The sequence below is a fragment of the Vigna unguiculata genome, chromosome 1 (assembly GCF_037176805.1).
Source record: "Vigna unguiculata cultivar grain cowpea cultivar isolate G323 ecotype 2 chromosome 1, ASM3717680v1, whole genome shotgun sequence".
In the NCBI taxonomy this organism is placed as follows: Eukaryota; Viridiplantae; Streptophyta; class Magnoliopsida; order Fabales; family Fabaceae; genus Vigna; species Vigna unguiculata.
The window spans coordinates 48171134-48194324 of NC_140792.1; the positions used below are offsets into that span (position 1 = coordinate 48171134).

A 23191-nucleotide genomic window follows, 5' to 3' on the forward strand; every position below is an offset into this window, starting at 1 on the left:
TTTCAAATAATAAACTATTGGATCCTTTTTATCCATGCCCATATTTCTTTCTCTTATTAAAAGTTTCAAGAATAAAATTAAATATTTTTATTTAAAATTTACAATTTTACCTTTTTTTTAACTATTTTTCTCTTAAATAACAATATTTTGACCAACTTTTTTTACTTATTCTTATTTATTATTCTAATCAATAAATAATCTAATATTAATTAAAATAATAAATTAAAAATAGATAAAAAATGGAGCAAAATATGATTATATTTTCTGTCAGAGTTTGGAAACATAAACATAAATCTCAGTCAAACCCTAATTTGCTCAACTTAGTAAGAAACTGAAAATTTTTAATTGGTTGTTTCCGTTTTTTACTCCATGCCTAAGCTTATTCTGATTCTAACGACCATATTCACGTTACACTCTCTCCAATCATAATGTCAATCTCATCACCCAAACAAAGCTTCCTCGTACTCATCACAATTATCTTCTTCTTACTGGGCCCAGGTCCAGTCCCAGTCATCGCTCGGGATGCCCACGTCATCAATTTCCGGTCATCGAATCTTTACCCGGAATCCCTCGCATGGGATCCCATCATGCAGCACTTCCTCCTCGGATCCCTCCGACAACGGGTCATCACCGCCGTCTCGGACTCCGGCATCGTCGAAACCTACATCTCCGACACCGACCTTCCCGAAGGTGCCTCCATCCTGGGCCTCGCCGTCGATGCCCCGCGCAACCGCCTCCTCGCCGTCGTCCACTCGTACCCTCCCCTCCCTCCGTTCAACGCCCTCGCCGCCTACGACCTCCGGTCCCGCCGCCGCCTCTTCCTCAGTCCCCTCCCGTCCGAAGGCATGGACGCCGCCAACGATGTCGCTGTCGATTACAGTGGCAACGCCTTTGTCACCAACTCCGGTGGAAACTTCATCTGGAAGGTCACCGCCGACGGTTCCGCCTCGATCTTCTCCAGATCGCGGAAGTACTTGACGGAGACTAACAATCCAGTGGACGACGGATTGTTGGAGACTAACAATCCAGTGGACGACGGATTGTCACCTCATGATTACCTAGGGCTGAACGGAATCACTTACGTTAGCAAGGGTTACCTCTTAGTGGTGCAATCGAGCACCGGGAAGGTTTTCAAGGTGGACGCGGTAGACGGGACGGCGAGGAAGGTGTTGGTAAAGGAGGAGTTGATCGGCGCTGAAGACATCGCGGTGAGGAGCGACGGGGTGGCGGCAGTGGTGGCGCCGATGAAAGAGTTGTGGTTGTTGAAGAGCATGAATAGTTGGTCGGAGGGAGCGGTGTTCGACAAGGTGGAGGTGAATGTGCGGCGGTTTCCGACGTCGGTGGTGGTGGGAGATAAAGACAGGGTGTATGTGTTGTACGGACACGTGGATGAAGGGAAGATGGGGGATTCGGGAAGAGAGAGTTTTGCGATTGCTGAGTTGCGATGGAAGGGTGAAGACGAGAGTGTTTGGATCTTCGTGCTTGTTGGTTTGGGCTTCGTTTATTTTATCTTTTGGAAGTACCAGATGGCTCGCCTTGTCAAGAAGATGAACAAGGTCAATTGATTTTGTTAAACCATACATTTTCTTACTTTTATGTTATGTTTGGTTTTGATTTTGTTGTAATTTTTTTAATTGGATTCTTATATTAGATTAATAAATTCATTTGCAATATGAATCATTGTTAATTTTAATTGAGAATATATTTTGATTAAATTTATAAATTTATATATGTAATTGAATGATTTTTTTTTTATAATAATTGAGAAATATATTTTGATTAATTAATTTTTTATTTAATAAATGCGATAAAAAAAATAAACATTGATTAGATATAACATATTTAAATGGAAATGCACTTTGATTAAATTTATTTTTGATTAATCTAAAAAGTTTTATTTTTAATTGAAAATATATTTTGATTAATAATGAAAATTTAAATTGATTAATTTTAAAATCTAAGAAAATAAGTAACTAAAGAATAATCAATAGATAATCAATAGTGTAACATCTCATTTTCATAGTTTTTATACTATTAAACAAAACATTTAAATTCCAATAATTCAGAAGCAGATGATGACGTAGGCCAGTATAATATACAGCCCATACATTATTAAAGGAATTACAAAACACTCGATCAGCTAAGTCAAACAAAAAGCTACAACTACTACTGAAACGTCTAATATACTCATCTCCTGTCCCGGAGGGGTGTATCCTCACCTACACCTATATCTGCTCACGCCATTCAATAAGGACGATCATTGCATAAATAAAAGACACAAGAAACAAAATTTATCACACAGACTCAGAATCATCCAATTAATCCCAACCATCACACTAAACACCATTTTAGACTCGATATCCGGATTATGTAAGTGGCATTGGAGCTCTTGGTGACTTGCACTTGAGACGGTTCCCAAACTCTGCAGAGTTTTAGGCACAAGGGGTATTACCCAACCACTCTCAAGGTAAATCCCATCACCTCTATGATGGATCGGATTCATAGACCAGGATCTCCTGCTACTCCCCCCGACGTAATCCATCATACTCTACTTGAGTCTTAATAGTTACTAGGAGCGTCAGGATGCCACCAATATGAGTCCTCATGCCCTTACATTTACTAAAACCATTACCTTAGAATTTCCCTTGAAATCCTAACTCCAACATATTCTCATTCATATCAAATTCACACTCAATTCCATCACACAGTCTGACATGCATAAGGATCACATATAAGATCAACCATTATCATCTTAAGGCAATCAATATAGCATCATGTAATCAAGACAGTGAGAAAACTAATTTCTACAGGGAATCTCGCTTAGGCTAGAGGGTCTTGCCTAAGCTAGAGAGTTTATCTCGCTTAGGCGAGTTGCTCTCGCCTGGACGAGACCTCATACAGTGGCAATTTAAGAATCCTGGGCGAACTCTCGCACAGGCTAAACTGGCTCGCCTAGACGAGAAGTTATCTCGCTCAGGCGACTCCAGCTCGCCTAGGCGAGATTTCGCGCAGTGACAGAGGTGATCTTCTGGTATTCTCGCTCAGGAGAGAGCGGCTCGCCTGGGCGAAACTACCAGGAAATCCTCTCTGTTCTTCACATGCAGGCTCGCTAAAAAATAATCCATCACCCAAATTCACACACAGACAGTCTTAAACACCAATTAAATACACAATCACACACTTCAATCACTCATGAACACATTTCGCATTAAATTTGGTTGAAAAGTCAGCTTCCCTTACATTAAATAATGAAGAATGCTTTGGGTGAGAGCAACTAAGAGAGGAGGGGTATAATTCTTTAATTTAACCTAGCAATTTCATCATTCAGACATGGATGAGTGAGGAACACTCGATTAGACCCAGAATAGTGACAAGATTTCTAGTTGAAATCTGGAATTGGACTTCAAAACGAAATTGGAGCTTACCTGGAGGAAGAAAGGCTAGGGATGGAGGTAGCTTGAGGATTTGTCGGGGTCACTTCTCCAGCATCTGATTCAGGAGCAAAAGAAATTTGGTTAAGTTTGAAGGTAGCTGTGTAAGGGATGATGGTGAAATAGAGAGTGAAGTGTTCAGTGTTAGAATGAGGGGAAGAAGGCGATTGAAATAAAAGAGTTATTACAAATATGCCTCTTATTTTGAATAAATTAGAATCAACTTATTTTTTTATAATAACTTTTATCTATTTTTAATTTTTCCTCTTTTATTTCTTTCGATCATTTATTATTTTAATATCTAATATTTCAATTAATTTGTTTATCTTAATCCGCTTTATTCTATTCGTTGAAAGAATGTGGCATACTTTCAAAATAAAAAATAAAAACAAATAAGCCTTTTTTTCTCCCAAAGACTGCAAATCGTGAAATCAAATGTATATTTAACAAAAGTTGAAATTACATATGATTACGAAATATCAAATCCCTTTATTTTATTTTTTTTAATTCTCTATCTGAGAACTATATCTACATTAACGTTACGTTTCTCTTTCCCTTAGAACTACATTAATGAAAATTATAAAGTTGAATGGATCGTGGTTGAGGATCTTATTAAACATTTATTCATTTATTATACTTCCATAATAAACAGCTGCAACACCAGTACCTCATGAGTTGGCAGTTGTAAGGAAAAAACATCAGCAGAATCACACAAACAAACTAGCAAGTGAAACAACACAGCACGTTTGTAGCTCCACTCTCAGATCATAACCCCCAAAGTTATTTAGGTAAAAACAGAGATTAAAGATAAACAACAAAACATAAAACCCAGAAGCATTTATATCTCCCTTGCTTCATCTTCATTTTCATCCTCACTCCAGCAGCATCTCAGAATTGACCTGGGAGACGCACTACCATCGCATAGAACAAATTTCTGGTACATAATTGCACCACCCACTCCAAGTTCTTCATTAGTCCTCTCTCCACAGTAATAACCACTGATGTCCAAGGGAAATTTGTCAAGCTTTTCACCATGCATGTCAATGTGCAGAGCAACAGAAAACTCTGCAGGACGGAAGCATGCTAAAACCCTATCCACAAGTTCGCACAGAGCCATGTCATCAAAGTCATAACCAACAGCTTCGAAACTAGCATAACTGAAACCATCTTCTGGGGTGACATGGATGGTGGATATTGCATTCCCTTCTATACCATTCATAGAATAACCACAAGGGTCAAATTCAAAGTCACATATATCAGACAGTGGAAGGATATTCCTAATTCCAGAATTCTCAGTCATCAAAGCTGCTGAAGATGTATTTTCTTTGAAAAATACAGAAGCACATTCCTTGTCTAAACCAGTCATACACATCTCAAGGCCATAGACCGATTCCAATGATTCTTTTGCCTGAGCACTTGCAGAGTAGATGTGCCATAACTGTGACTTTGAAGGGTCGCCCATTGCGTAAGCTTTGCTACCATTACCGAGCTTCCCGAAATAGCTATCAAGGACAGAGACTTCTTCTGAAAAGCTACGATGAGGATATGACTGCGCACGGGGAAAAATGAAACTTCCGCGGGTGTACCTTACAGATTTCACAGAAAGGTCAATGGAATCAGCTAACTTGAGAATTGAAGGAATGGACAGAAGCAATTTGGTAGTGCCACAAGTTTTGATGATAAGTTTATAAGGATAGATAAACAGGCTTGACTCCGACAGAACATAAGAGTCAAGACAATCGTTTGAAAGCGATGAAACAATAGTGCACTCCGCTGGGTTCAGAAACTCATCCAATTGGTCCCTGGACAATGCTCGCAGACCTGATCCTCCAGCAAGAACGCCATCTTCAGAAAATGATATCTCAAGCCTTTTTTCATAACCTTCAAAACCAATGGCTGAGGCTGCCATCTTGGCTAGAAAAGAAAGGAAAGTTTTGCTGCGTAGGTAGAGAACAAAAACACAAGGGAGAGAAAAAGAAAAAGAAAACGAAAACGAAAACGAAGAGCAGACAAAATGAAGACGGGGTTTATGTCACACAACAAAGCCAAAGTCAGGATGGCTTGCGGATGCACTGCAATAGACAAAAGTTCGATTGTCAAACATAATGTTGGATACTAAATGTCTGAATCAAGCAAAAAGAAAAAACTAAATGTCTGAATCTAATCATCAGAAAACAAATAGAATAAATATTTACGTTGGAGTAAGCAGCGGATCTGAATTTCTTGATTCCACCGTGTGGGCGAACGTCTTCAATGATGTAGCCGAGGGGAGTTTCGTACAAAAAGGATTTACTACTAGACGACTTCTTCTTGCCACCTTTGGACTCCATCAGATCATTCAGACCTTTCTGACAAAAGAAGAAAACAAAATCAATGGCAGAATGCTAGCAACACCTGTGCAAACATGAATTCTAGAATATTTTATGGTGTGAGAAGAACATGAACATATAAAAAACGAAGGAAAAACTGCAATCTTGAACAAATTCACCATGAACGTGGCGTAACCTTTCATCGAGTTCAGCACATAAATACAAAATGATAATATGAATTCCATAATCAGTTTATACAACCGCAATCAATAGGGGTAAAAGACGTATGCTATCATGCGTAGGCTGTGTGTGTTAAAAAGTCAAGAAAATTGTTCCCTGCAATGCAGACAACAGGGTCACTCTTCCAAGGATAAAGTATAATTTTATCCTAAAATTCGTTTCTAAACTGTTCCTGTAAAAATTTAAGATGCTTTTGATCTCTATATCGTTGATGAAAAATATGTGTAATCTGAGATAAGAAAAAAGATACAGAGATTAAATCTTCCGAGATATTCTTTTAGGTACAAAAAGATAATTAATCTTTTTTATTCAAAAACAGAAGAACATTGATGATCATTCTGAAAAGGTTATAATCTGGAGAGAAAAAAATAAAAATAAATCATGCACAATATTAAAAACCAGAGACCCAAAAATGTTCCTTCCAGTCCCCATAAACTCTGACATAATTGAAGAACATGACCAAAAACACACATTCAGATTAAAAAAAAAAAGGTACCTGACATTTATAGCCGGGAAAAAAAGTTTGGATACAATAACACAACACTAAGAACCGAAAAAAAAAAACTGAATACTCTCTTTCAATTCACTATTTCATATGAAAATGGAACCATATTCAAGTGCATGAAACATAAACAAGAATCTTAAAACAGTATACAAAAAATAAATAAAAATTGATACTTACAGGTATATATACAATGGAGGCTAGTGAAGTTGTCTGATATCCCCCTCCCAAAATTGCACTTCGAATCAAAATTAATCTGAATGAAATGCTCTAACAACAATTTAAGGAAGGGCGAAATCGGAGAAGAGAAGGGTTTTGATTAGTTGTTATAATCAAAATCGTATGGGTTGTAATGAAGAGAAGAGATGAAACTTATATAGGAGCCGAGATGAATGGAAATTACGATAGTACCCCTCAATTTTCTATCTCAGTAAACGTGCTAAACAAACAAATACTATGTTTAATTTTATCTTTGGATTAATTATAGAATACATGGATTGCTTTTCAAAGGTGGTGTTTATTTTAAATTTCTATAAATTTACAATATAATATACTCTGTCATACAATTTTATTCTTTCCTTTCAAGCATATAATTCAACCAGTATTTTATGGTCGATACAGATTAAAATTATAATATATAGATTACTCTTGTCTTAAAGTATTTAAAATGATAAGTTCATAAAGTTAAATTAAACCGTTTAGATTGCACTAAAAATATAAAATAAAATAAGATATATGTTTGTTATATATATAAATGATTTTATCTTAAAGTATTTAAAATGATAAGATAATTAAGTTAAACTAAACCATTTTAAAAATATAAAATAAATATATATATATATATATATATATATATATATATATATATATATACTACTCGGATAACTGTAGTAATTCTAGAGTTAATATGTGCAACAAACCCCGACTTCTAGAAGGATGCATTTATTAGATAAAAGGTCGATGCAGACTCTACCTATTGCTTTGATGATTCATGATAACTCGTCGGATCGCACGGTCTTTGTGCCGGCAACACATCATATATATATATATATATATATATATATATATATATATATATATATATGTGTGTGTTATATATATATATATATGTGTGTGTGTCTGTTAAAACTATTTTAAATATATTGGCTTATCACAAACGAGAATCCATAATAAAGTTCAGGAATCACTAAATTGATCTTCAAAGATTATGCAAATTTATGTTGGATTTATTTAAAATTATATGCTAATTTTGTGGTTTTACATCAAGGAGTTGATTCCAAATTTAAAACTTATTTTAGTGAGTTTATATGGTTGTTTAACATCTTCAATTTGACACCATAAATGTCTCTGTTGGCAGCTTCAATCAAAACCATGCATATTTAAACATGTGATAACTTGATAAATAATTGTTCCGGTCTAGGAATGATGGCCAAACCAGAACAATAATTCTCTCTCTCACTCCTGAATTCACCCCCCTTTTTTTCCTTAATTCCCTTATGTATATATAGAGTCCTTCAGTTTTTATACTGCTATTTTAATGTCAGATCTTTAGCTAACCAACCTACCCACTTCTCCATTATTCTCTCCTGCAATCTCGCATGTGGGTGGTTATTCCTAAAATCCAGTGATATTTGCTCGTCACCTCGGCCACCTCGGCCCAAGTGCTCGTTACCTCGACCACCTCAGCCTATGACTAAAACTCTTGTTTTATGATAAATATTTATCAAGTCAAATCTTGATGAGCATGTTGAGGTCGGTCATTCCCTGGACGATACATAGTCCTCCAACCTTGAGTCCTCAACTTGTTAGGATGAAAGGTTGTCATAAACCGTCCACATATTCTAGTATAGCACAAGTAAATATATATAACATGATAAAGCTAAAGTCGGTCCGGAGGAGACCTCGACATAAAATAAGTAAAATGGTCAAGTTGAGGTCGGCCTAAGGGAGACCTCACCATATGAGGTCGGCCCGAGGGAGACCTCAATATAAGATAAGTAAAACAATCAAGCTGAGGTCGGCCTGAGGGAGACCTCAACATATGAGGTCGGCCCGAGAGAGACCTCAACATAAGATAAGTAAAATGATTAAGTTGAGGCCAGCCTGAAAGAGACCTCAAAAGAACACAAGTAAGATGATCAACTTGAGGTCGACCCAAGGGAGACCTCAAGATAGAAATGATTAAGCTGAGGTCGGCCTGAGGGAGACCTCAGCATAAGAAGTAATATATAAATTGATTTGGCTGAGGTCGACCTTAGGGAGACCTCAACATAACACAAGGAAGATTATCAACCTAAGGTCGGCTCAAGGAAGACATCGACATAAAAATGATTAAGCTAAAGTTGGCCTTAGGGAGACCTCAACATAAGACAAGTAATATATAAAATGATCTAGCTGAGGTCGGCCTTAGGGAGACCTCAACATAACATAAGTAAGATAAAATAATTGAGTTCTCAGCGTACTGACACAAGTAAGATAAAATGATTAAGTTGAGTCCTCAGCGTACTGAGGTATTTTCAAGCTCGTAGCGAGGTCGAATCAAGTTGAATCCTCAACGTACTAAGGTATTCTCTCGCTTGTAGCGAGGTCGGATCCGAGTTGAGTCCTCAACGTACTGAGGTATTCTCTCGCTCGTAGCGAGGTCGGATCAAGTCGAGTCCTCAGCGTACTGAGGTATTCTCTCGCTCGTAGCGAGGTCAGATCTGAGTTGAGTCTTCAGCGTACTGAGGTATTCTCTCGCTCGTGGCGAGGTTGGTCAGGTCGGCCAGCTCTCAGCGTACTATATATATATATATATATATATATATATATATATATATATATATATATATATATATATAATCTTTTCAAATTATGTAACAAAATATACCAAAAAAAAACAAATAATTAAAAAAATAAAAAAAAATATACAAATCTGTTCCGGTCTAGGAATGATGGCCAAACCAGAACAATAATTCTCTCTCTCACTTATAAGTTCACCCCCTTTTTTCCTTAATCCCTTATGTATATATATAGTCCTTCAGTTTTTAAACTGTTGTTTTAATGTCAGATCTTTAGCTGACCAACCTACCCACTTCTCCACTATTCTCTCCTGAAATCTCGCATGTGGGTGGTTATTCCTAAAATCCAGTGATATTTGCTCGTCACCTCGGCCACCTCGACCTAAGTGCTCGTTACCTCGAGCACCTCGGTCCAAATGCTCGTCACCTCGGCCTATGACTAAACTCGTTTTATGATAAATATTTATCAAGTCGGAATCCTGATGAGCATGTTGAGGTCGGCCATTCCTAAAAAAAGAAAACAAATAATTAGAAAAATAAAAATAATATACAAATCAATAAATTTTCACATTGTAAAAAAAGACTACGACGTACCCGTAATCAAGTTAAAAAATATATTGATGTGTAAATAATAATAATAGAGTATTTATGTACAATTATATTTTTGTAATATAATAGATTATGTTTAAAAATATGATTTTAGTATTTACATTTATATAAAAATATTTATAATAATTATGTTACTGATTATGAAAGTATCAATTTTTTAATATAAAAATACAATAACATGTACTTTATAAAATAGATTATTTTTATAAATTATTATTATTATTATTATTATTATTGTAAAATTTAACTTTTTTTTATTAAGATTGAATAATATTTTTTTATTACAATTTAACATTTTATTTTAAATTTATTTATATTTTGAAAATTATTTTTGCATCGAACTACTTTTAAAAGATATTTTACGAATTATTCTATTAAATCAATTAAATTAACTACAAAATTTACAGTAATTTTATTATATTTTTTATTCTCTTTCTGCTAATTCATTTTCTTTCCTTTCATTTCCTGTTGTTCCGTTAATCTAAACAAAGCATTAATCTTATAGAAAATTTAAAATAGAAGTAATGAAAAAAAAATGAAATATATAATGGTAAAACCTACATGAAATATATAAAAAGTAATTGAAATTAACATCACCATTTATATATAAAAAGTAATGCGCATAAATAGGAACAACGTAAAATGAGTCCAAATTATTCGACAATCTATTGATATTGTTTCGTAGTTATTTTGATAACTTGTTTTATATACAATGCCAGACAGGAATATTATGGTAAGAACTATTAAGAAACATAATGGTTCTGTTCTAACTTAACTCTGTTGACCATCCCTTGCATGCTCTTTGGACCAAAAATTATACACACAATATCTAACTCCGGATTTCAGCCTATTAATATAGAAAATCCATATTAGACATTCCACAGCTGAATTGAATTGCGAATGAAAAATATTCCAAGCATTGTAAACTTTTTCGAGGCAAATAGCTAAAATCTAAAAAAGTATAAAGTAAAAGATAAAAAGGCCTTGAAAATTGAACAAAGTAACAGGGATATGCATTTAACTAGATTGACAGAAAAAAAAAATTGAAATCATTTAATGGAAGGTAAGGGAAGACAAGAGATTAATAAAATTAAACCATCTCAAATCCCAAATAAATTATATAGGCAAGTTAGATTGGTAGTGTGTTACCAATTTCATGTAGAGCAATTATAGGCGGTGAGAATGTCTTTCCAATAATGACGAACATTTGTTTCCCCTCTCGTGGACTATGCACATTACAACAAAGATAGGAGAAAACCAAACGTACATTCATGAGCCAGACAAACTCAAGGTAATGGTCATCATCATCTCCTATTGGGGTTTACACCTCGAGTAGTTTCATATCCACCTCCACTACGAGCAGGCGGTGTTGTGGATCCATACGGCATATTGTTCATCGGTGGAGCATGTCCATGAGGACCACCAACCCCTCTTGACTGCGATTCATAGCCAACTGGTCTCGATGAATCGTAACCAGGTCCTCTCTGCATATCATATCCCGAACCTCTCTGTGGATCATAGGAACTTCTTTGATTATCAAAAATTGCCCCTCTCTTGGAATCGTATGCTGATCCTCCTCTAAAGGCATCGTAACCAGTCAGCCTTTGTGTGTCGTAAGTAACACCCCTTTGTGCGTCATAATTAGGTCCAGCAGATGCACCATAGCTAGGTCCTCTGGGAGGATCATAACCAGTCCCTGCAGGAGTTGGACCAGGTTGAGCTCCAGCAGAAGAAAGTGTAGTAGCACTGCCACCACCCCCACTGCCGGCAGGGAGGGGACCACGTCCCTGTAAAACAAAAATATTCGAATTGAAAAACCGAATCAACCTAAGAACATGGCCCAATCAGTATATATTACTTTATCAGCATATCTCAAGATAAGTCACGTTTACAGAAACACAATATAGACATTTGAGATCAGTATTGGAACCGGAGATTTTATTTTTTGGTTTTAGCTACTATGGTATCTAAAATTATCCCTAACTGAGGGCACAAATGCAATGACCCGTCATCTTAAATATGGATATCTAATGCTCGATTAGGAGCTATTTTAATAACTGGTTGTAATATAGAATTGGCACTAAGCAAACACATTGCTTGAAAACCCATTATTAGTGCCCAATCTAAACGCAAATTAAAATCTTTCATCAGTAACACTACATTTTGCACTGTGTTTAGAGGAGCAGATGTTAGAATATAGCAGTTGAACACAAAGCATCTATTGCTACCACTATATCATTCCTATTTTCCCTGCACACAGATAATAAACTAACACATTCTCAATTGTTATCATGCAAAGCACCTAAACATGGAAATGAGCATGATAATCCTATAAATTTGGAATTTCTTTATCATGGTAACAAAAACAATCAGCAAGGTGATTATGTTAATTCGGTACCATCAGAAAGGTGATTATCAAAGATTAATGAGTAACAAAAGGGTAGACAACAACCAGGAAAATGCCATTATGTCCATTATGTTAGCACACCATCATATTGGAAACATAATTCTATGAGACTGTGTAACCTTAGGATTAGTATGTAGTGACAGGGTCTGAGAAATTGTTTTGTTACTACATTCGCATATCATTCTATAATATCTTTGCAATTATAGATCATTGTTATACTTGACCATTTAGTTCAAAAAGTTCATCATTAATTTTATTAAACCCAGGAACACATCATTAATTGACACATACTCAATTACACTTTGAAGCATTATTCTATTTACTATATTTAAGAATAAAGAGTTTATAAAATAAATAAAAACATAAAAAATCCACATATTTTTTATTAAAAGATTTGAAAACTAAAAATATTAGACAATGAACTAAAATAATGCACTCCACAACAAAATAGCTTAACACATGGAGACATCACACACCTGCATAATAGAATAACCATCTTCATAAGCATTTTGTCCCACAGGAAGACCAGAAGCCTCGTTCTCGTTAGTTCCAGAGGTGCCACCATATGGCCCACCTGAATTTTTATTACCAGTAATCAATCCAGAAATCAAGACAAATTGAGGGACAACGGCTCTATTCTAACACATAAAACAGATATGGAAGGAGATACATACTACTTCTCCGATCCACATTAGCCGTGTTTGTAAGCTCGGCTCGAAGTTTTTCCACTTCCCTACTCATAGAAACATAGTTTTTTTCCATCACCTGGAGTGACTCAAGGTGATCATTGTATAATTTTTTTTCATAGTCAAATGTGGCTCTGCATGACCAGAACAAAAGATTGTCAAGAACACTAAACATGACACTTTGACATTATGCCAACATGTTATAAGGAGAGAATAGGAACAGAAAGTTGGCTTTGAAGTTGTCTTTAGTGAATTATGGGTAAAAAAAGGCAGGTTGAAGGTTAAGAGTAAATCTAGGGTAAGAATCAACCCAAAATCATAAATGGGTTTAAAAGGGTCACATTAGTGGTGGTTGGGATTCCAAATAGAATGACATGAGAATGAAAGATTCACCCTTAACCAAAATGGGAGTTTTTAAGATGTATGTCTACCAAATGCTAACCATTCTAACTGAGCCAAGGCTGCCTAAAAGGTGAAGTATAGGAAGGTCACTTAATAACATTTTGGAGAGAGAGCCTTTATAACATTGGTTCCCTATATTATTACCCATCTATCAAATCATCTAAATGATACTCACCATAAATGATACTCACCTTGTCCAATAACCCCAATTCTCCATTCCCTTCTATTAAAAACCTCTTCACAATATTTTCCACTAAATAAAGTTCACACAAGTAATTTCTCAATTTAACTACCTTATTCGTTTTTTTCACTATTCTAAAGATATTCTAAAGATATGTTATCAGGTTACATCCCTCATCAAATGTTGAAAAATGTTAAAAAATTGACACAACTACCTCTAAATTTGCCAATTGCCACATTCCCATAATATCCCACCCTTCGCCAATACTAACAAAGCCTCTAAACCAAAGAAACAAAAACCACCCCATGAATTTTACAGGCATAATTGCATCCCTTAGAGAGACAGCTAGCATTCCATATCACCTAGGTCACAACACAAGAAGAAATGTCTACATAGACAACCACACTTAACCAATGCTTTCATATACTAGGTCACTTTCTACATCATCATCACAACATTTTCTCTAAGAAGAACCCATTGCACACTACATCATAAGTACACATCTAACCCATCTAACCCTAAAAAAGAGGCAGAAGAAGGGATACCTGCAATGCTGATACTCCTGTCTGAGGCATTCAAGCTCAGAGATAAGCGCGGGGATCTGAACAACATCAGTATGAACCCTCTGCAGTTCCTGAGTCAACTGTTGCGCTTTTGAAACAAGTTCATCCCTCGACAAAACAAGGTTCTGCGCCTCCCCGCGAGCCTGCTGCAGCTCCATCTTCACGCCCTCTGAGCTCTGAGCCTCGCTCTCCATCTTCGAGATCTTCTCCAACTGCGCGCGCACCTGCTGCTCCCGCTCCCCCTTCAGCCCTGCCACGAGGGCGTGGAGCATCTGCAACTCGTGCTGCGCCGCCGCTAGCTCCTGTCTCAGCGCTCCGTGCGTCGCTGCGAGCCGCTGGTTCTCCGTCGCCAGGCGCTGCATCTCCGCGTGCTGCGACGCTAGCTTCTGCTCCAACACCTGCGGCGGCGGGAGTAGATCGAATGGTGCCGCAAGCGGGTGCGGCATCGCGGCGGGACCCGGCGGGATCGACCGCCGCAGGTGCGGGGGCGGGGGCATGCGGCCTTTGCTTCCCATTGCTGAAGATGACGGAGTGATCGTGAAATTAGGGCACGGAGAAAATGGGATTTGAAGAACTATTAAAATGAGGGAATGAAGAATTGAAAACGGAATGCGAATGATAAAGAACCATGTACAGTGGGAGTAGGGGAGAGAGGATGCGAATCGAAGAGGGTTTCGATGTGAAGGAACCGCAGAAACCCTAATCCAATGATGAAAAAAAGGAATTCACCAAGATGGTTACTGGTAGGTATAATTTTTTCTTAATCTACTTTTTTTTTTGAGAGGTTTATACAAAACTTAATTGGAAAGAGTACTTTAACTGTTTTACTTTTTTTCTGTAAGTAAGAATTCAACACATTAAAAAAAAAATTTAATCTCTAGAAATAGGATAAATTTTATTTAATTTATAAATGAAAGAAATTCTTTAAACTTGAAAAGAAAATATAACTTATGTCTATCTACGTTAAATTTGAGGGATTGTAAAATGATTTTTAAAACTTTTTATCGTTCAAATTTTATATTAAAAAACTAGGTTATATATGTTTTTTAATTCAGTCTATTAAAATTTATTTTCCTATTTCAAAGATTTAAAATATAATTAAATAAAATTATTTATTACATTAATAATTTTATATATATATATATATATATATATATATATATATATATATATATATATATATATATATATATCGACTACCTCAAATTTTCCAATTAATCCGAACTAAAATTATTTAATTTGTTATGGTATGTCCACTTTATCTTATTTTAACAATGACGTATTAAATTATAAAAATAAATTTTATTGAAAATAATTATAAAAATAAATAATTTGTATAATCTTTTATTGTAAATAAATTATATGAATATAAAAAATTAATTAATAAAATAATAAAAAGTCAACTAATTAAATTAATTTAGATTAAATATATATACAAGAAAAACAAATCCCATTTAAATATAAATATAGGTCAAATTAAAAGAAAAATAAATTAAAAAAATCACTTCAATAATAAAATTGATAAAAAAAATATTTGAACGATACGTTTGGAAAATGTACTCAAAAATCAATAATCTTATAATAGTATAAATACTTGTGAAATCATATATGTTAGTGTGTCAACCTTTTCTATAATAACATAAGGTAATAAAATTATTATTCTATCATTATAAAAAAATATAAATAATTTTTACAATTTTATTTTAAACAAATATTTTAATTATAAAAAATAGTTAATTTTTAAAAAATAATCAGATAAAAAAAATATCAATTTTAAAAAGTGATCACTTAAAGATAAAATTGACAAAATAATTACTTTAATTTAAAAAAGTAATTATTTAAAGGATAGAAAAGAAGAATTATCTTTATATGATATAGATAATATAAATAATATATATATATATATATATTACAATTAGTATTTTAAATTAATTTAGTTTCTATTATAAGTTCAATTAACTCATCATAAAATTAAGAGCTTAGTCAATAATTGGTAGAATGTTTTAGTGAGATTATCCCTTACTTTTACAGATTAGAAAATATATACTGTGACATCTCTATTAAAATATATATTTAAAAAATCTCAAATAGAATACTATAAATTTTGGTTAGTACTCTTTTAACAATAATTGCAATTTTATTTAAATCAAGTTTGTTAAATAATATAACTTAATCAAAACCGATTGGAAAAGATATATTTATTAGTGTTAACTTTTTCCTTAGATCATTATGATATCACCAATATATATTACTTTCACCATTTCATCTAAGCATGTAATTACTAAGAACGAGGTCACTTTGTGATGGTTTTGAAAAAAATATTTGTCTGCGCAATCATCTGCGGGGGCTGTCATCTATGTCACACATTGCAGGAAGTTTGAATAATGAATTCGTCAAAAAGGAGAAAAACATGTTTTGTTAAGAATTTATTGTTTGAATTAATAATCAGATAATAAGAATTTATTGTTTTGTAATGGTAGTGCGTGTAATTATTGTTTATAGTTTGTATGTGGTGAACTAATTGTTAAGTAACAAATATTAAGGTCTGAATTGTTCATAGGGACCATCTTTGTCTGTTTGCAAGTCCTTTTCAGTTGCCCATTGGACACATTGAGAAGATGAATTACATTGAACACAGTCAAACAAAACAATCTCGTTCTCACGTAAACAATGCTTAATACCAACAGCTTCAAATTTTTAATACGGACAACAATAATTTTCCTTTGACCTTATTGGTTTACCAAAAACAAGAATGCTATTGCTAAGAATAATATTTAAGAGAAAGCAGGAACTTTCGTGGTCGTGCACGTGTTATTATTAGGTATGGAATACTATACATTGGATCTTTGACCACTGAATTTCCCATATAAATAATGCCACGCAGAAGCACGTAATGTAGGTTTCAACAAATCGGAGGGGAGAGGAAAATGATGAAACGTTGCGAAATGGTGTTTGAAAGAACAAGAGGAGGGTGCAAGGAGCACCCACACGATAAGCAATCACCTGGTGTTTGTTCCTCTTGTTTGAGGGAAAAACTGTCGCAGTTATACAGCACCAACCCTATTATTGACCCTCTTTGTTTTTCTCCACAATCGCCTGCTTCTCCTCATCAATCTTTTTCTTCGGGTCGCGGTGGTGGCCACCGTAAACCACGGTTCCGGCGAAACGCTTCGCTGGTGGCGGCGGAATCTGGTTCGAGCGCGCAGGGCTTGAATTTGAAGAAGAGCAAGTCGCATGCGTTTGGGTCGAAGAGCAGAGGGAGAGAGAGGGATGTGAGTGGAAGGAAGAAAGATGGGTTTTGGTCAAAGGTGCTCAAGCTCAAGAAAAGAGACACAAGAGACTCCATCTTCACTTCTAAGACCTCAACATAAACGAAACAGGTGGCGAAGATCATCATGGTTATTGATTATTTTTTGTAAATTTAAGGTTGAATATATATGTCGTGTAAAAATTGGTATAGTATCAATAATGATGCATCATGTCATTGTTTTCCTCGATGTGAAAAGTGGTTTTACTTTTTACTTTTACACCATATAACTGTCTTACGAGATTTGTAGCTAAGCAAAACAATTAATTTTTGTTTTTCCAAACTATAACCTACATCGATGGTTGATCCACTGGTCTACCGGTGCTTGGGATCTGAGAGTAGGAAACAAATTTGTCTTCAATGAATGGTAAATGGCGATCCTCCAATGACAGCTTCTATTCCAAAACTATACCAAGAACATTTCATGCATAAGTGCAGCACACATGTCGAACCCTTTTTACGACCATGAGATATAGAATGTGGCGTCCAACAAGAATAGTTGAAACAAAATCGTGACTTTTGTACAAAGGTTTACCGTGATATAGGATGTGCGACGGAATAAAGAAGAACGACCCGGCGTAAAGATGGCTACTTCAAATTGACCATTTTAATAGGAAACTGCAATGACCAGAACAAGAAAACAACACAGGACAGAATCATGTTGCGAGTGAGTTTGAATGTCAACGTGAAATATAAATTTAAATTAATCTTCTTAAATATATTAATTTTAATAAAAAAATTATAATATTTATATAAAAGTTATATTTAATCTTAATTGATTTACTCTGTTCCCTTCCAAAAATATATTTGATGCTAAGTTCTGCATATCTGGGTGGGAAATGTTGGTTATAGATTTTTGTTTTTGTAATCAGAAAAAAATAAAATTGTATTGAGCGAGGCCCCAAAATGTGCTGCTTTCTCATATTTTGATATTGAGAGGGTAAAATAGGAAAAACAAAAAGTTTGGAGGTGCAGTGAGAAGAACGTAGAGTGCAGGAAGAAGCGCTCTTTAAGCCATAACATAACAAGAGGACAGAAATCTTGGACCCAAAAATGCCAGCAGAGGCCCGTATAGTGTACTTCGGCTACACTTTCATTTCAAGTGGAGTGAATAAGAGAATAATACAGATTTTATTACACTACTCTTCTTCGGTCTCCAAATATAAGATATTGTTGTAATTTTTTATATTAAACAATTTTTAATTGTTATTTTTATTAAAATAAAGCTAATTATTTTAGATTACAAACAAAAATACTTTTAAATATTGACCAATAATAATTAGTAATTATAGTAATTAATTTAGATATTTATCTATAAAATTAAAAATGATTGGTTACTAAATTAGTTACTATTTTAAATAACAAAATTATAATTAATCACTAAATTAATTTTTAAAATTAAATAATATGATCTTGAATATTAAAAAAAATTGGTTATTAAAAATTAGTTATTTAGATCTTAACTAACAAAATAACTTAGTTTCTAAATGATGGTGGAGTATAAATTTTTGATTCCTTTATAATGCAAATCTTATTATTCAATGTGTTCCTTTTTTCTCCTATGAAACAATCAAAAACTGCAAAATATGCGTTGCTGCCAGAGTCAGTTTTGAGAATAATCCTAAACAAAATTACATTATTTATTTATTTATTAATTTTAAATTATCAATCAATTACTGAACTTATATGGCATGCAAAGTTGGGAGTTTAGCACCAACTTATAAATTAGCAATGTTTTTCACGTAAGGAAAATAGCTGATGCCTTACAAAATATTCTTTCTCGATCGTTGTGTCGTCGTGAATCAAATCAGTCAATAATTTATTTATTATAAAAATTTACTATATATTTTTAAAATAAAGATTCACTCATTCATGTAGAAATAAATAAATAATTTAATTTTTAACACGTAGTACAACTTTAATAAAAAAAATAAGAAGCAAATCCCGGACCATTGAAAATTGATATAAAATAAAACAAGAACAATAAATTGAGAATTGACATCTACCATATACTTCTGAGTTGAAATTTGACAAACTTGAATTTTAAAATCTGTAGTCTACCTTTTATTATATGTGATTGACTTGGATGAACTAATCCAACCAAACAATTTTGCAACCAACATCAAATATTGAAAAGGGACAAAAGAGAAAATAACGTTCTCTTACTCTTACAAGAAAGTAACTTATAACTAATCGTTTTTCTTTTCTTTCTAAGTTTTTTCTAATTGAGAAAAGAATAAGAATGAAAAAAAAAGGTAATTTATCATTACAAAATTAATTTATAAAGTAATATTTATTTCCTTGAAATACTATAAATTTATTTTGTTTTTTCCCATCAATCCAATAAAAAACATAACATAAGAAAACCTATCTGTTAAAACCAACACTTAACCACATTCCCTTTCGTTGGATTTCAGATATTTTGTGCATTAGCAATAACAAAGTGATAAAACTATTTATATTTTAGTACATTTTGAAAAGTATACACTTTGAAAAATATGTGTATGAAATGAACTTTCAATTTATCGAAAAGCTTTGAAAACGTCATCTAATTGAATCCTGAAAGAATTGATAAAAATTATAATAAGGTATTTTGGTATCTTTGTGTGTGTATATATATAATATTATATTATGAAAAGTGAATTAATTATTGAGGGGCAGAGAATTTAGAGTAGAAGAAGCGTGTTGTCGGGTTCTGCGTGGTGAAGGGTGAAGAAGAAAAAATGGAGATGAAGAAAAATATTCAGACCTGCCATTATCCTCATCAATTGAAGAAAAAATGTTGAAGAAAGATGAAAACTGTGTGGATGGGTTTCTTGTGATGGAGAGTGTTGAAGGTAGGTGAGAGTGTGAGGGAAGAAGAAAAGAGACTCTTGTACCAGAGGCGTGGAAGGTGTTGCCCAACTTTTTAAGGTTATTCTTCAGTGTCGGTGGAGATCATCCGAAGAATTAAAAAACTGATGAAACCATTATGGATGTAAATGGAGTGGTGTTGTGATATTGCAACTTTGTAGAGATTGTGTTAACACAAGATGCAATGGGCATTCTTAAAAAAATAAAAAAATATATATAAAAATTAAAAATGGATGTGTGAGTGTAATTATTAAATATGTTGGGCTATAATTGAAACACGGAGGTGAGAATAATAAAATGAAGGGTGTAAAAAATGGATTAACCTCTGATACAATTAGGGAGACGCGACAAATATATAAATAAATTCAGTTTCCATAATGTATGTAAAATAAAATATAAATAATAAAAAAGAAAAATGGAGAATGAGGGTGAAAGAAAAGGAACAGGTTGAAAGATTAACCTAAGTTAGGCATAGGAGGAAGTAAGAAGCAAGAAAAAAAAGCAGATCTGGTAGTCCACTCACCAACTCCCTCTCTCCACCCTTATTTATACCCACACTACTGGGTCTCCAATTCGTCACTCACTGCCTCATTCTCTCTAAACCCCACTCACTCTTCTTTCTTTCTCTCTCTCTCGCTGCTGCGCAACCATGTCTCTATTGGTGGAGAAAACCACAAGCGGCCGCGAGTACAAGGTCAAGGACCTTTCTCAGGCCGACTTCGGGCGCCTCGAGCTCGATCTCGCGGAGGTCGAGATGCCGGGCCTCATGGCCTGCCGGGCTGAGTTCGGCCCATCGCAGCCCTTCAAGGGGGCCCGCATCACCGGCTCCCTCCACATGACCATCCAGACCGCCGTGCTCATTGAGACCCTCACCGCCCTCGGCGCTGAGGTCCGCTGGTGCTCCTGCAACATCTTCTCCACCCAGGACCACGCCGCCGCCGCCATCGCCCGCGACAGCGCTGCTGTCTTCGCCTGGAAGGGCGAGACCCTCCAGGAGTACTGGTGGTGCACCGAGCGCGCCCTTGACTGGGGCCCCGGCGGCGGTCCTGACCTCATCGTCGACGACGGCGGTGACGCCACCCTCCTCATCCACGAGGGTGTCAAGGCCGAGGAGCTCTATGAGAAAACCGGCGAGCTCCCCGACCCCGCTTCCACTGACAACGCTGAGTTCCAGATCGTGCTTACCATCATCAGAGATGGGTTGAAGACCGACCCCTCCAGGTACCGCAAGATGAAGGAGCGTCTCGTTGGGGTTTCTGAGGAGACCACCACTGGTGTGAAGAGGCTGTATCAGATGCAGGCCAATGGAACTCTTCTGTTCCCTGCTATCAATGTCAATGACTCTGTCACCAAAAGCAAGGTATTTTTGGTTGCTTCTAGATATTTTTTTTCCAGATCTGTTACTTTTTGAGTGTTTATACGCTGAGCTCGATTCGGATCTGTATGTTTTAAGGGATTTGTGGCATTGGTGAAATGGATTCTTGAATCTGTTAACTGATTAACTAATGTTGAGCTCGATTCAGATCTGTCGGTTTTAGTGGGATTTGTGGCATTGGTGAAATGAACTTTTGAATCTGTTAACTGTTTGACTAATGTTCTGAAAGAAGTTTGGATTGGTGTTAATCTGAAATTACATCAAGGAATTGATTTGAAGTAGCTCTAGGTAACTTAGGTGAACAGAATTTTACTGTTGACTGTCTTTTGAATCAAATTGTATGTTGTATCATTTCAAAATCCGAATCAAATTTTGAACTGTTCACCCAACTTAACTGCATTTTATCAGTTGTTTGTATGGTTTTTGAAAGCAAGAGGGTGGTCATTGATTTTGTTGTTCATGGTAATTGGCTTTTGCTGTTATTGTTTGTTTAACCTTTTGATCTGTGGTTTGTGACAGTTTGACAACTTGTATGGGTGCCGTCATTCTCTGCCCGATGGTCTGATGAGGGCTACTGATGTTATGATTGCCGGGAAGGTGGCTGTGGTGGCTGGATACGGTGATGTCGGAAAGGGTTGTGCTGCAGCATTGAAGCAAGCTGGTGCTCGTGTAATTGTGACTGAGATTGATCCCATCTGTGCCCTCCAGGCTCTCATGGAAGGCCTTCAGGTTTTGACCTTGGAGGATGTTGTATCTGAGGCTGATATCTTTGTTACCACCACCGGTAACAAGGACATCATCATGGTTGACCACATGAAGAAAATGAAGAACAATGCCATTGTTTGCAACATTGGTCACTTTGACAATGAGATTGACATGCTGGGTCTGGAGAACTACCCCGGTGTGAAGCGCATCACCATCAAGCCCCAGACCGACAGGTGGGTCTTCCCTGAGACGAACACCGGCATCATTGTCTTGGCCGAGGGTCGTTTGATGAACTTGGGATGTGCTACAGGACACCCCAGTTTTGTGATGTCCTGCTCCTTCACCAACCAGGTCATTGCTCAGCTTGAGTTGTGGAAGGAGAAGAACAGTGGGAAGTATGAGAAGAAGGTTTATGTTTTGCCCAAGCACCTTGATGAGAAGGTTGCCGCACTTCACCTTGGCAAACTTGGAGCTAAGCTCACCAAGCTTAGCAAGGATCAGGCTGATTACATCAGTGTGCCTGTTGAGGGTCCATACAAGCCTGCTCACTACAGGTACTAAGTTCGTTGTGATGACCAAAGGAGAGCGTGGGAAAGGCGAAATTGTTTCATGAAGCGGCTTGTTTTCTTTTCTTTTTTGGATTTTTTGTGCTAGATTCAAATCCATGTAGAACATTGTTTTCTTAATTTTGTAGAACTCATGTCTGGGTGGGTGCGACGGGTAAGAGCGCTATACATCCTCTTGGATTCTGTGATATGAATCCAATTTGGTTTGAAATAAGGCTTGTTTTGATTGGGGGCGGTGGCGTTCTGGTTTAACTAAAGTTTGTGTTTTTTTTTTC

General features: G+C 35.6%; 5 protein-coding genes across 6 annotated transcripts; 3 read left to right on the top strand and 2 right to left on the bottom strand.

Moving 5' to 3' along the window:
• The first annotated feature begins 311 nt into the window (after window positions 1-311).
• On the top strand, window positions 312-1625 carry LOC114195231 (uncharacterized). The gene has a single exon (XM_028085631.2). It carries the CDS (start codon window positions 429-431, stop codon window positions 1563-1565), a length of 1137 nt encoding a protein of 378 aa, XP_027941432.1. The 5' UTR covers window positions 312-428; the 3' UTR covers window positions 1566-1625.
• A 2406-nt stretch (window positions 1626-4031) lies between these two features.
• On the bottom strand, window positions 4032-6833 carry LOC114179618 (S-adenosylmethionine decarboxylase proenzyme-like). The gene is made up of 3 exons (XM_085675626.1): window positions 6663-6833; window positions 5627-5779; window positions 4032-5503 (listed from the first exon to the last, which is right to left on the bottom strand). Exon 3 carries the CDS (start codon window positions 5338-5340, stop codon window positions 4270-4272), a length of 1071 nt encoding a protein of 356 aa, XP_085531752.1. The 5' UTR covers window positions 5341-5503; window positions 5627-5779; window positions 6663-6833; the 3' UTR covers window positions 4032-4269.
• A 4119-nt stretch (window positions 6834-10952) lies between these two features.
• On the bottom strand, window positions 10953-14857 carry LOC114193213 (protein FLX-like 2). Of its 2 annotated transcripts, XM_028082942.2 has the most exons (5): window positions 14745-14856; window positions 14093-14627; window positions 12953-13098; window positions 12755-12852; window positions 10953-11658 (listed from the first exon to the last, which is right to left on the bottom strand). In XM_028082942.2, exons 2-5 carry the CDS (start codon window positions 14623-14625, stop codon window positions 11176-11178), a joined length of 1260 nt encoding a protein of 419 aa, XP_027938743.1. In that variant the 5' UTR covers window positions 14626-14627; window positions 14745-14856; the 3' UTR covers window positions 10953-11175. The 2 variants fall into 2 exon arrangements, with proteins under 2 accessions (XP_027938743.1, XP_027938736.1); XM_028082935.2 differs by having other exon boundaries at window positions 14093-14857.
• A 2132-nt stretch (window positions 14858-16989) lies between these two features.
• On the top strand, window positions 16990-17607 carry LOC114194976 (uncharacterized). The gene has a single exon (XM_028085377.2). The coding sequence runs from the start codon at window positions 17038-17040 to the stop codon at window positions 17479-17481; it is 444 nt and encodes a 147-aa protein (XP_027941178.1). The 5' UTR covers window positions 16990-17037; the 3' UTR covers window positions 17482-17607.
• Window positions 17608-20835: 3228 nt separating this feature from the next.
• Window positions 20836-23191, top strand: LOC114178710 (adenosylhomocysteinase). Its single transcript, XM_028064768.2, has 2 exons — window positions 20836-21630; window positions 22165-23191. The coding sequence occupies exons 1-2, from the start codon at window positions 20920-20922 to the stop codon at window positions 22909-22911; spliced, it is 1458 nt and encodes a 485-aa protein (XP_027920569.1). The 5' UTR covers window positions 20836-20919; the 3' UTR covers window positions 22912-23191.

What these genes read in the sequence shown, in the direction of transcription:
- LOC114195231 (XM_028085631.2), top strand. Translation starts at nt 429, where the DNA reads ATGTCAATCTCATCACCCAAACAAAGCTTCCTCGTACTCATCACAATT.
- LOC114179618 (XM_085675626.1), bottom strand. Translation starts at nt 5,340, where the DNA reads ATGGCAGCCTCAGCCATTGGTTTTGAAGGTTATGAAAAAAGGCTTGAG.
- LOC114193213 (XM_028082935.2), bottom strand. Translation starts at nt 14,625, where the DNA reads ATGGGAAGCAAAGGCCGCATGCCCCCGCCCCCGCACCTGCGGCGGTCG. An exon ending in CAGGAGTATCAGCATTGCAG is followed by an intron (nt 13,099 to 14,092) that starts GTATCCCTTCTT and finishes CTGGTCATGCAG; the next exon opens with AGCCACATTTGACTATGAAA. An exon ending in TAATGTGGATCGGAGAAGTA is followed by an intron (nt 12,853 to 12,952) that starts GTATGTATCTCC and finishes ATAAAAATTCAG; the next exon opens with GTGGGCCATATGGTGGCACC.
- LOC114194976 (XM_028085377.2), top strand. Translation starts at nt 17,038, where the DNA reads ATGATGAAACGTTGCGAAATGGTGTTTGAAAGAACAAGAGGAGGGTGC.
- LOC114178710 (XM_028064768.2), top strand. Translation starts at nt 20,920, where the DNA reads ATGTCTCTATTGGTGGAGAAAACCACAAGCGGCCGCGAGTACAAGGTC. An exon ending in ACTCTGTCACCAAAAGCAAG is followed by an intron (nt 21,631 to 22,164) that starts GTATTTTTGGTT and finishes GGTTTGTGACAG; the next exon opens with TTTGACAACTTGTATGGGTG.